This window comes from Triturus cristatus, chromosome 12 (genome assembly GCF_964204655.1).
Source record: "Triturus cristatus chromosome 12, aTriCri1.1, whole genome shotgun sequence".
Lineage (NCBI taxonomy): Eukaryota > Metazoa > Chordata > Amphibia > Caudata > Salamandridae > Triturus > Triturus cristatus.
The window spans coordinates 10,244,643-10,258,058 of NC_140595.1; the positions used below are offsets into that span (position 1 = coordinate 10,244,643).

The 13,416-nt window shown below is 51.0% G+C and overlaps 1 protein-coding gene across 1 annotated transcript in view; it reads left to right on the top strand.

Moving 5' to 3' along the window:
- R3HDM4 (R3H domain containing 4) overlaps positions 1-13,416 on the top strand; it is a 203,066-nt gene that overhangs the window by 98,407 nt on the left and 91,243 nt on the right. The window contains exon 4 of the mRNA XM_085638078.1: positions 9,688-9,811. Coding sequence (XP_085494204.1) covers positions 9,688-9,811 — 124 coding nt within the window. The remainder of the gene's footprint in view (positions 1-9,687; positions 9,812-13,416) is intronic.

A 13,416-nucleotide genomic window follows, 5' to 3' on the forward strand; every position in this document is an offset into this window, starting at 1 on the left:
GAAGGGCCATGTCATTGACACAGCCAGGGAAGGTTCTAGAACCTTCTGGCTCGTGCTGGCACCCCAGGGCACTGGCTATAAAAGGCCCAGTCCCTGGCGGCCATGATGAGAAAAAGTGGAGAGGAGAAGAAACATAGAAGAGGACTTGACACCAGATTGACACCTGCCCTGTTCCCCCCCCTGAGGCAGCTGATAGCGCAGGCAGAAGTACAGCCGAGGTTGTTGGCGTGGACCCTGACTGGCGTTCCAGTCAGAAGCGCGAGCAGTGACCTCTCGCCTTCAGCGCCTGGCCAGCGAGTGCCCAATTGCCCCTCAGAGACTTTGGCCATAGTTAGAACCTCCCCGCCTCCCCCAGTGGTGAGATCGCGACTGCGACCCTTGACAGGGCCCCTTCAACTTAAGTGCCTCCTGGCGGGCGTTCGGACGTCTCCGAACCCACCGCCGTCGAAGCGCTGATCGTGGACAGAAGGTGAGGTGCTGCGCTGGGGCGGGGAAAGGCTGGCCTTCATTTGGGCGAGAGTACCGTCTCTGCCCTGCCCGAGTGACTTGGGGACTGTTGTTGTGGGCGGGAGCCCCCCCGTGAGTGAGATCGGAAAGAGGATTGCGGAGCCCCTGGAACCCCCCTTCGCCCTTGGGAGAAGGGCCATACTGACTGGAGCGCTTACTGGCGCAGCTAAAGTGAGGTGGGACCGTCTCTTCCCCTGAAGTTGCCGCATTGTTCCGGGACTGAGGTGCGGCTCCAATGTTGAACTGTGCGCGCAGGTAGTTTGACCCCTCCGGCAGCCCGTTCGACGGTCTGAGGACTCGTGAACTGAAGCCGCCTTCGGAGACCCCGCCTGCGTTGACAGAAGCACACAGACTCCTCCGGCCGCAGTAGTATTAAACCGGCTGGCCGCGGAGTGTAATTGCCGTAGTCATTGTATGTCTTTATCTTCCAGATACACGCGCAATATGCTTTAAGTGCAACTAAAGGATTATCACGAGTATCTTGTGCCCAGAGAGCCCGAACCCGTGAACACTTCAAAAACTGTAAGAGCGCGCATTCCGCATTAAATGGCAATCTAAATGTGTTTACCCTGAAAGTGATTAATTGGTGGCAGCGATACCAGTATGACCCTGAGATATTTATGTGAAACGATCGGTATCTAACTTGCTATGCAACTGTGATGTTTTGCTGATATTTATTCCAGTCATTGCTGATATTTATTCCAAATGTATTGAATCCTGATATTTATCCAGTATATTTATTTATTAGAGTCCAACCATTTATTCCTACGCAACCAGTACACAACTAATCAAACCCATGTAAGAAAGGTGAATGTGATTAACTAATTAAACTTCTTCCAACCCAGAGAACTTTTACATAAACGAAACGTATTTTTCTATAACAGTGGTGTGGTGTCCTTCTTTTTATGTGGTGTGCAGGGAGTTATTATTTGGTCATAGCCGGCTTAACACAACAGCCTTCTACCGCCTTGTCACTCGAGCCAAGCTACCCCCCTTTGTGCTGGGCTTGCCCATCGCAGGTCCAACAATGGGTTTAGGGCCAGAAGAGGAGTGGTGGAGCAGAATTTAAGTGTATACTTTTTGATCTCCAAATACACAAAGGCTCGCAGGAGCTCGGTACATTTGGCTTTTATTGACATTAGCTCAGCCCTTGACAAAGTTGACAGAGATTAGCTCTGGGCTGAGCTGGTGTCCATGGGGGTCAAACCAGCTCTTGTCACTTTTTTGAGAGATTTCTATAATGACCTGACAGGTGTGGTTAGATATGGAATGACGGAGAATGCCATCCAACCATTTAATTTAAAGAGAGGTGTTCACCAGGGCTGTATCCTTGCCCCTTTCTTGTTTATGTACATCAATCGTTTGGAAGGGGTGATATCCAACAGCAGCCTTAATGTCTCCGGAGTAGGTGGTAGTTAGATTCCTGAGCTTTTATATGCAGATGATGTGGTATTAATCGCTCGCCAGCCAGAAGCCTACAGCGGCTTTTAGATGTATTTATTGTTTTTATGGACAGTAAAGATTTGGCCACTAAATTTTTAAAAAATCGTACATTGTATGGTGGTGTGCCCTACGAATACGAAAACATCCACTTTCTTAGCTGAGGAACAGATTTTAAGTAGGTTGGAAAACTATTCCTACCAGGGGGTTTTACTTAATTCTAGTCTTAGTTAGCAACCGCTGATTAAGAAAAATGTAGGGAGCTTAAAGATGGCGATCGCTGGCTTGAATGAATTTGCTAGTCGCCCTGGACGTAGATCCTTAAAATTGACAGATTGTTATGAGGCCAGATGCATTCCTATGGCTACTTTTGGGTGTGAGATCTGTGGTTATGCACCTAATGATCCAATTCGGGTGACAGAAAACAGGTTTTTTTTTTTTTTTTGGTTTTTTTTTTTTAAACCGTTTATTGCAATCTCAAATATATACAAGTATGGGCCTACAACCTTCCGGCCGGCCGCTAAAGTGACAGAAGCAAATGACATACATACAATAAGGCACCTGACTTTGCAGAGACGATAAAGCAGGAGGTATCAACAACGTGGGCCACATGACTCTGAGCCCACAATACGGTTTCGTTTTATACAACACAACAACATAAAACCACACCCGCAAGGCAACCCGCGATCGAAAATGACGACACGTGCTCCTCCAGTGGGGGACCCCAACCATCCAAAGAAATCCAGAGAGGGGAAGGGAAACAGATCCGGGACTGGGAGAACAATGTGCCCGGGGCTGAGGGAGGGGGTCAACTAGGGGGATGGAGCTGGTGAAGTGGGAGGCAACAACGGCGGCTCTCAAATACCCCCGCGGTAGGCGTTCCAGGGGCCCCATATCTTCACCCATGCCCCAGGCTTACCCCGCGCCACATACACCACCTTTTCTCGGAACATGCACCAATCCATGTGTTCTTTCCAGGCTGACACCGCCGGGGGCCTCTGGGATCCCCACAGTTGAGCAATGTCACGTTTAGCTATCATATATCCCAGAGTCACCCATCGCGTCTGCGGAACCGAGTAATCGGTCGGTTCCCACACATTCAGCAAGCATCTCCTCGCTTCAGGCAACAGCGCGACATGCGTAACCACTCGCAGGACCTCATGCACACCACGCCAGAATCGCTCCACCCTCGGACATTCCCACAGAATGTGCAAAAAAGTCGCCAAAGCACCACACCCACGCTTACACAATCCATCCTCGGCATAGCCCATACGCAGAAGCCTTGGCCCCGTCATATACACCCGGTGGAGTATCTTAAGCTGGACGAAGCGAAGGCGAGCCGGGATGGCCACCTCCTTCGGAGAGGCCACCGCGGAAATCCAGTCCTCGTCGTCCAACTCCAGCCCATCGGCAACCCAAGCCTCGCGGAGGCCAGTCAGTAAGCCCGAGCGGTCATTTATCAATTTCTTGTAAATGAGGGAGATCGTGCTGTCCGGAACGTGGCCATCTAGCACTCTATCCTCCAGGGGGGAGGACTCCGGGATGGAGGCCACGTCTGGGAAGACGGAACCCAGTGCGTGACGGATCTGCAGGTAGCGAAAGTATTCACTGCCCTGCAGCTGAAACTCCGCCTGCAGCATCTCGAATGTTTTGAATCCTCCCCTCGTCCAGAGATCTCCCACTGTACTGATGCCTATCATGTCCCACCTCTCGAAGCCCTTCGAGGTCCACAAAGAGCCCAGCCTCTCCGACGCATACAACGGTGACGCTCGGGTCAAACGGTCCTTCCATCCCATAGCTGCATTAGCCGCGTGCCATACTCGCACCATGACACGCGTGGGTCCCGTCAAGCGGGAATCGGGCACGCTAGCGTAGAGCGCTCGATTGTAGTCGCCACCGGGCAGGAGCATTTTGTCCATTTCAAATGCCGGGTTTAGGGCGGGCCCATAGAAACCGTGATTAATTGCAGCTAACTGGGAGGCCCAGTAATACCGCTTAATATCCGGGAGGGCAATCCCTCCGTCGTACCACGGGAGCGTCAATTTTGCCAGAGCTATACGCGGCCTCCCGTCCAAAAACAGACGGCGCTGCAAGCTTTCCACCTCACGGAAGTAGCGCGCCGGGACCAAGTCCATAGTGTTCTGGAGAGCGTACAGAAAGCGCGGCAATGACATCATCTTGAACAATGCCGCCCGGCCGAGCGGCGAGAGCGGCAAGCGCCGCCAGCGCGCGACGTCCTCCTTCAAGCGCTGGAGGGGGGAAGCAAATTTCGCTCGTAGCGGGCCACCGGGTCCAGCGTAATATAGACCCCCAGGTATCGAAATCCCTGCGAGGCAATCTGGATCGGACAACCCCGAGGGAGGACAGGAGCCTCCCCGGAAAGCACATAGACACAGGATTTAGCCCAGTTGATGACAAGGCCTGAATTACGGCCAAAGGAGCGCAAAACATCGACCAGGACAATCAGTGACTTGCGCGGGGAGGCTAAGTACAAAAGGATATCGTCAGCGTAGAGGGACACGCGGTCCTCATACTCGGGGGTCCCACGGAGACCACGGATGGAAGGGTGCCACCGCAGCCACTCCGCCAGGGGTTCCAAGGCCAGTGCAAAAAGGAGCGGCGACAGGGGACAACCCTGTCGCGTGCCCCGTCCCAGCACGAATGGGGCCGAGACTCGACCATTCACCACCACCTGTGCCAATGGGTCCGAGTACAACAATTTGACCCAACTGATGAATCCCGGGCCAAATCCAAATTTCGCCAGCATCGCCCAGATGTAGGGCCATTCGAGCGTGTCGAACGCCATGGTGGCGTCTAAGGACGCCAAGATGGCCGGCTCCCGCACGAACGGAACACGCGCGAGCACCCCGTGCAAGCGCCGCAGATTAAGGGCCGTATTGCGATGGGGAATAAAGCCGGACTGGTCTTGGTGGACCAAATCGCCCACCACGCCGACCAGCCGGTTGGCGAGCACCTTGGCGAGGATTTTAGGCTCCGCGTTCAAGAGCGAGATAGGCCGGTAGGATGTGACCCGGTCTCGCGGTCTCCCCTCCTTGTGGATAACCACGATGGTAGCCAGACGCTGGTCCGGCGGGAGGGAGCCCCGCGAGTGGGCCGCAAGGAACATTGCGCGGAGATGGGGTGCCAGTACATCCGGTCGCAGTTTATACAACTCGATAGGAATGCCGTTCGGGCCCATGGCCTTGCCAGAAGCGACCGAGCGGATAGCGAGGGCAATTTCGTCCGAGGTGGGGGCGGCATCCATCAACTCCCTGTCCTCCATTGAGAGGGAGGGCAGCGCGATGTCACGCAGCAGGGCATGGGAATCCTCCTCCGAGCAGGGAGAAACCGGGGAATATACCTCGCGGAAATAATCTGCGAAGCAAGAGACAATGCCTTCCGGCTCAGTAACACGTACACCATCCATTCTCTCAATCAGCGGGACCACACGACTAGCTCTCTCCTTCTTATCCAACCACGCAATCAACTTGCCAGCCTTATCACCCACATCATACAATCGCCCCTGTTGCTCTCTGCTGAGGCCCCTGGCCGCCTCCGTGACGAGGGACCTATAGGCCGCCTGCTTAAGGTGTAGAACGTGCAGCGCAGCGTCAGTCACCCCACTCCCCAGATCCCCCTCCAGTTCAGTAATTTCGGCCTCCACCCGGGTCACCTCCTCCTGTGCGCGCCTCCGGGCATGGGAAATAAAGGAGAGGGCCTCCCCTCTAAGCACTGTCTTGAAAGCCTCCCACAGGGAGATGGCCGACGAGACAGACCCCACATTCTCCTCAAAATACCGTTGCAAGGATTTAATCAAGTCCGCACGAATAGTGGGGTCGCGCAGGTACCAGGCATTGATTGGAGCTACCCTGCCCTCCCCCCTCGGGAAGACATCAAAGTGCAACAGGAGTGGGGAATGATCTGAAATACCCCGCGCCAAGTGGCGCACCTCCCCCACTCTCCCGGCATAGGCCGCAGGGACAAGGACATGATCAAGCCGCGAAAGGCTACAATGGGCCCCCGAATGGAAGGTGTATTGCAGCTGAGTGGGATGCTTTAGACGCCAACAGTCCACCAATCCCAGTGTGTCCAAAAGGCCAGACAGCCACGCTTGTGCCCGGGGGAGGTCCCTAGGGGGATAGCGATCCATAGTCCCAGAGGCCACCGCATTGAAGTCCCCCCCAACCACCAGAAGCCCCCCCGGAAGGTCAAGCAGGAGGCGTCCCAGGTCCGCAAAGGTGGTGGACTGTAACCCCGGTGGGACGTACACTGAGACAAAGACGACTACTTTGCCCTCCATTCTCCCCACCAAGACAGTGTAGCGTCCCCTCTCATCATGGCGCACCTCGTCTATTTCTAGCGGGAGCGAGGTCTTGACCATAATGCCCACCCCTCGTGAGCCTGATGTGAAGCCCGAGTGGGCCACCAAACGATAGCCACGCCGATTCATGGCACAAAAGGTGTTACCAATGAGGTGCGTCTCCTGCAAAAAGACCACATCAGGCGAACTCCGTTTCAGATATTGCAGGACCACACCCCGCTTAATCCTATCACCCAGTCCGTTAACGTTCCAGGACAACAAAGTCAGGTCCCTACCCCCCATCACATACAGAAGCCATCATTTGTCCCCCGGAGAGCATCTCAAAAACACCAATACAATGAAGGGTTTGCCTTGCGGTAGAAACGAACCACACCCCACCCCAACCCACCCATCCCAACAGAACTCCCCCCACCCTGCACCCCTGCATGAGCCCAAACAGCCCCCCCAAAGTGCAGTGTGCCTGTCGCCCCATAGAAAGAAAACTAACTAGTCCCCCAGAGGAGGAGGGAGATCCCCCAAGAGACCCCACACGACCTCCACAGGAGGGGAACTTACCCTAACAGTCAATGGTGACAATAACACAGTCCCGAGCAAGGCCTACCATTAGTCCCTCAGTCCTGATCCGGCGGGCCCTCCCCACCAACCGCTCACCCCCCCGGCCCCGATCTCCGGGCAAAGTGTCCAGCCAGTCCCCGGCCGCTTCGGGACGATCAAAAAAGTGCGTGCGGCCATCCACCTCCACCCTCAGCTTAGCCGGAAAAAGCATCGCATATTTGAGATTCAGGTCCCGTAGGCGACGTTTGACACCGAGAAAGCTCAGTCTCTGCTTTTGGACCGCCGGAGTAAAGTCAGGATAGAAATTTATATCCATATTATCAAGTCTGACCGGCCCTTGTAGCCTGGAAGTCTGCAGGATAGCGTCCCTGTCCCGAAAATTGAAAATCCGGGCGATGAGAGGCCTCGGAGGGGCTCCGGCCTTAGGCCTACCCCCGGGGACCCTGTGGGCACGTTCCACTGCAAAGAATTTACTCAGCCCCCGAGGCTGGAGATGGGTGAGGACCAAGTCCTCCACAAACAGATCCGCTGCCTCTGCCTCGCGTCCTTCCGGCACCCCGATAATGCGGACGTTGTTTCTCCGGGCCCGACCCTCGGAATCCTCCAGTCGACGATGCATCAGGGCGCTCGCCTGGCCAAGCCTGCGCACCTCCTGTTGGAGGGCCGCCACGTCAGATGTGAGGCCCGAGGTAGAGTGGGCCAAAGAATCGACCCGGTCATTTGTTTTTGACAGATCGGCTCTCACGAGGCCCACGTCCACGAGGACCGAGTCGATCTTCTGCGCCAGAGTGTCAAAGCGCTGGTCCACCGAGGCCTTCATCTCGGCGATGGCGCCCATGACGTCTCGGAGGGTCAGGTCCGTGGGCAGAGCAGGAGCATCAGTCGGGCCCGTAGGGGACCTACGCAGCGCCTCTGGAGACCCCTTCTGGAGGGTGTAGCGATCCATGTTGTTGGATTGATGGGCCGCGCCACGACGGGTCGACTTCACCTTAGCCCGGTCGCCATCTTGTTTTGTGGCCATGGTCGCGGTCCCCAAATCGAGCCAATCTCCTCAAAAAAGGGGGTAGACAATCCCGTTCAAGGGCTCCGGGGGGGGGCGACCACCGCTCCGCAGGACGGACCGCAGCCGGCGGGCCGGCAGGGCACCCCAACGAGGCCACACCACCGCACACCGCTTCGCGACCCTACCTCGCCTGGCAGCAAGGAGGGCGCAAAAGCGAAAGTGAAAGTGCGGGGTGCGCGAGTCGCCCGGCCTTGCCCGCCGCTGTTATTCACTTTGTCGCCGGATCGCCCCACAACTCCAGTACGGGGGGCCGGTGTGGAGAAGGCCGCAAACCTTAATCGGTGCTCCCGCCGGTGTCCGAAGTCCGAATTGAAAACGGAAAACGGGCGTCACCTCAGTTCGGGTTCACAAACACAGTCCCCTCATCTAGGACAGGATTCGGTCAGGATTTATGCAGGAGGTCGCGGAGGTCCTCGGGAGCCTCGCACCTACGCGGCCATCTTGGGTGCGCGCTAGGCTCCTCCGAAAACAGGTTTTTGAGGGGTCTTTTGGCCTTGGGACAGGGCATCCCAGTCGAAATTTTACATGAAGGACTGGGCATGAATTTGATTACAAATTGTATTCGCCTTCGCCCGCTTTTACCTTGGTGCTCAGTTTGGTACAAGGAGGAGTTAAAATTAAACAGGTCAATTCTCCGGGGCTGTTTGTCCCTGGATGACGCATCTCACATACCGTGGCTCCACTTTAGAAAATTTACCTTCAAAGATCTAGGGAGACCGGGTTTATTTTCTGATCCCGAGGGCATCGGGGAAAAAACAGAACTTGCCTGGGTTAAGCAGGCCTTCTGCCCTAGGGTGGCAGCTGAACGAGAGGCTTCTGCTTTAACCAAGCAGTCGATGTGTAAATACATAATGGTTAAATCTGTTAGTGGGATTGAGCCCTATCTCCTGTTGGAATTGCCCAGCCATCATCGCCATCTTTTGACTCGTTTTACACTGGGAGTATTCCATTAGCTTTTGTTTCCAAAGGGGGTCTGATGCAAACCATCGAATTGCTTCCTTGTACATGCAACAGTATATCAGTCTATGATACCACGCAATGAGTGCTCATTTCCCAAGTACATAAGGCTTCTTTTGTTGCCCCTGAATTTTAGACAAATCAGACCTGCATTTTTGCATTTGCAACTTTTATCTACATCAAAACTGTGTTTTTATGTATCATGGTTTTCTGGCTAGTGTTTTTAGTGCAAATTTTGTGTCCCTTTGCCCCTTTTTCCCCCACAGGTATCATTCTTGATTGATGTTCTATCTTCAACTCTGCACTAAAAACTTGTTCATGGTCATTTGTGGCAAATTGACACTCCCATACTTATATCTTTTGATGATGGTTCTGTTTTTAAACTATGTATTGATTTAAAATATTTTAGTTTCTCTGTTTGTGGTGTATTACTGAAATGTATATGTGTATTATTTTAGCTTCAAAAATCGAATAAAGTTGATGATGATGTTGCTCCGTGCCCAGTTTTGCATTGCACTGGTAGAGTTAGGTGAAGTTCCGAGTTGTTGGGTAATATGTTCTAGTGTTGTGATAGTCTTTCACCTGTGAAGCCACGCAGATGAGATTGTCTTCTAGCCAAGAAGTCTAAACATCTAGAGCGTGCAGAGCTTGGGGTCAGGCTGTAACGATGGACATATTTCAGGTGGCAGAATCCCCTCTTAAGGACTCGTGGGGTTTGAATTGGTGTTTCCAGTCACAGGTAATGTTGTGTCTTCATGGCAGACTTCTAACTGGACTCATAACATATAGGACTTGTAAGCTGTAATGTATGGCCCACTAATACCATCTATTCCTGTTCTCCTAGATCTGGAATGATTTCATGAACCGTTCTGGTGAAGAACAGGAGAGAGTAATTCGCTTTCTGGAGGAGGAAACCCAAAGAAAGCCAAACGGGAAGCTGAGCCCCAAGGTGGAAGACAATAGGAAAGGTTTGTGTGCTTCCTTGAGGGTGTATGGGAAGTGAGGGTAAAGAACAACAGGATACTCAACCAAAACAATATGATAGTTTATTATCTTGGTTGTCTTAAAATGGGATGCGTTTTTTCATTTTGTGGACCTCCAGTATAGAGGTGTTCAATCTCTTATTCTTCTGTCTCCCTGTTTCCTAGGTCAGACTGCCAAGATTGACTGAATGTTCATAATCCAATAACTTGTAGTACAAATGTCAGGCAAATGGATTTAAAGCGGCTTAATGTTTCGATTAAAAAATATTTTTCGAATTTTATTAAATAAAGCATTTTTTTTACTTTCTCCAACCCACTTTTCCACTTTCTCTAGTGAAAAGAGATTTTCTTTTTCCAAGGACGGCCATGCCATAATTAAATGTAGGTAGCAAGAAGCAATATGTCTTTGGTCGGTCGGGGAAGTGAGCTGAAATTGCTACTTTGAAATATTTCCTCAGTGAAAAGCTTCCTCTCATCACAGTGAACTCTGTTTCTTTCGCAGGAACAGTTTGAGAGGAGGCCTACCTGCTTGAAATGTTACCCTTTATAACAATACGAGATGGCATAATCATCCTGGCAGCTAGCTATTACAAGCCTTTCTTAAACAGAAAAACTTTACTTGAAATGTGGGTCTTTTCTTCTCACTTTAGTAAAGATTACTTTCAAAACATGATTATGTAGTTTGACCAACATGGATTAAGACGCACTCACTTCTTCTATTAAGCCATTGTTTAGGATTGGACTGTGAGGTGATGGCTTAGCCCTTGTGATCCGCCGTAGTCGGTAGCATGCAGAGCCTTATTCTAACCTCAGTAGGTGATCGATCTAAATTGTGAGCCCTCTTCCCCTTTGTCCAGTTTGCGGCTGGTTAGCGTCTCTTGTAGGCCAAATACAATTATGTGCACATCTTTTGACTGAGCTGGCATGGAACATACCGAATCTACTTGAATCCCGGAACTTCATGGCCCAGAGACTGAGGGGTCAGATTGCTGAAATCTTTAGTTTTCGGTGGAGCGAACAGATTGGGCTTCACTGGACATTGGACTTTTATTTTGGATTTCTTTATAAGTATTGCAGTTAACTGAATGGCAATAACATATGTTTTTTTGTGTAAATATGCATTGCATATTCCCACCTGCAAGTTGTTTGTGTGTTTAATTGTATTATCGCATTTTCACTCTGTGATCTTAAATGTTCTTGGCACTTTTTGCATTGAAAGAGGTGTTCTAAAACGTCTAAACTTCTAGAAAAACCAGCTGATCACAAAATTCTGCTGTTCAGTAATAGCTAAGTAGAGTAGGCTATGAAGGCGGCAAACAGTGCTAAATGACAAAGAATGGGAACAGACACTGGGATTCCCCAAGCTTGTCTCTAGAAACGCTTGCTTTATGCTCCACCTGGCCTACCTGACCCCGCCCTTCACGATTGAATTGTTATTAAACCGAGGTGAAGATCTTGCCCAAGGCCACAGGCACTCTATACACTTCATTCTACGGTAGGTAGTGTGCTTTAGGTATGTATAAGTGTAGGAAACAACAAAAAGAGTGGACACGCTTTGCAGCCCTGGTGCTTTTTCTAGCCAAACGTGTGCTCACACTCCAGTTGGAAATGCAGGGTGGCACCCCCAGTGGCAGCTTTGCATAAAACATTGCGAAAATGGGGGAGCCAGAGGAAGAGGCATCCCAATACGAGGAGGTTTGCCACCTGCGTAAGCAGCCTATTTGCCCCCAAATGGGTTACCCGTCTCACTCACTTTTTGCAGCACGTGGGAAACGACCTCCCCCCATGAATTACCTTCACCTAACATTATACTCCGGTTACTCCCATCTCGAGTCACAGCACTCTACACCCGTTTTGCCTCCCTGACCCCATGCATCTCTTTTCGTGGGCCTAAAACCCGCCCCCGATGACCGCCTAACCAAGATCGCATAGGACCCAGGAAGCGCTCCCCCACACACCACCATAACCCCCGCTCTGATCACTTACCCACGTATACTCAGGAGTTCCTTCCACACTAGACCCCGCCTGCCACTGCCCCCTATTGTGGCCCTCTACCCCTAGTTCCAGCCTGCCCCCAGTTGGGTGCCTTGCAACTACATACCGGAATCATCTACCTGTGTCCCGCTGTTCATACTTGAGAGACTCTTGAATACCATGCACTGTACATAAGTATTACATTTTCAAAATCCAGTGCTTAATCAATCTCTGTACTTTCACACAACCCAACTGGCTGCCTGTATGAATCCTGTTGTAAAACCCAATCAAAACATTTACAAAAAACTGAAGTAGGCGAAGGTCCAGCAGGGTGTCATTCTCATCTAAATATGATTCTATGGCCTGATCTTGGATGCTGAGAGACCTGCATTGTTTGAGCCGCCATCTTACTGTTAAATAGCGTATTCAAGGCCATCCGTATGTGGTGAGGGTGCATGCATTGATTTATTTTGAATAATCCAAATGTGACTGAAATGTCAGTTTGCGACTTTATCATTTGACTTCAGGCTGTTCCCACCATAGGTCCATACTAAATGAGCAAATGTAAGTGCCACATAACTTAATTTGCTGTCCCCGCCAGGGTTGCAGAAATTCAGAACCCTGACATTTATTTGTAAAAACACTTCTGTAGCGTCTCTTGCATCATCATGGACTCATTAAGATTTAACCAAATCTTATAAATCCCCGATACCTCCAGGCAGCTAATCTTATTTTTTTCCCCATATACATTCAAAACATTTTCTCTGCACACTGAGGCTCAGTCTTGGGCTTTTTTTTGTTCCAATGTTTGTATTTGTTTATACAAAGCCGACAACTTGCATGATAGCCTCTTTTACCAGTTTGCACTGCTCAAAAAAGGCAAGGTTTAAATCTTGTAGGGCCTGTTGCAAATTAATTTCTGAGCCAGACCCCCTACGAGGTATGCCTGGGGTGCCTGAGGTCATAACACGGCTCCAGGACCTGAGGTGACTGCGCCCAGATGAACCTGAAGCCCCCAGGAGACTTTGAGGCGAAACTGTGTTGTCAAACTTCCGTTGGTGCCACGTCGTGACCAGTCTTTAAGTTGAAAGTGTCGCTTCCGTGGCAGATCCTCTTCGCAGTTTAAGTCAATGTGCCACTTCGTCTCGCTTCAGAATTTCTGAGGGGCATATTCTGAATCTGGTCCTGATGCAACCTGAATTTCCTGGTCCATCGTTGATGTTGCAGCAGATCGAGGCCTATAAGGAGACCGGTGCCAGATTGACCTGCTGCATGGCGAACTGTCTGCAGTGTTGTTGTTTGTTTAGTTTTTGGCCTAGCAAGGTCCTGTATTGGGTATTGTTAGAGGCTTTTAGCAGTCTCTCTTTTTTTTTACACTTTTTTTTTGCACTTGGTGGATCAGCCTTCTTTGTTTAAATTACCTGTTGTGTGAGGTTCCTCAAAGGTTTGCAACATTTGTTTCCGCCGGAGTCCTTTTTGATGGGACTTAAATCTCGTCCTTACCTTCCTTATGTGCACATCATTTGAGCCAATTCACAGTTGTCCGCTGAGCCTTTAAAAATTAAAAACCTGTGTTTTTAATTGTCTTATATCAGCTTGGTGTCTGAGTGAGCTTC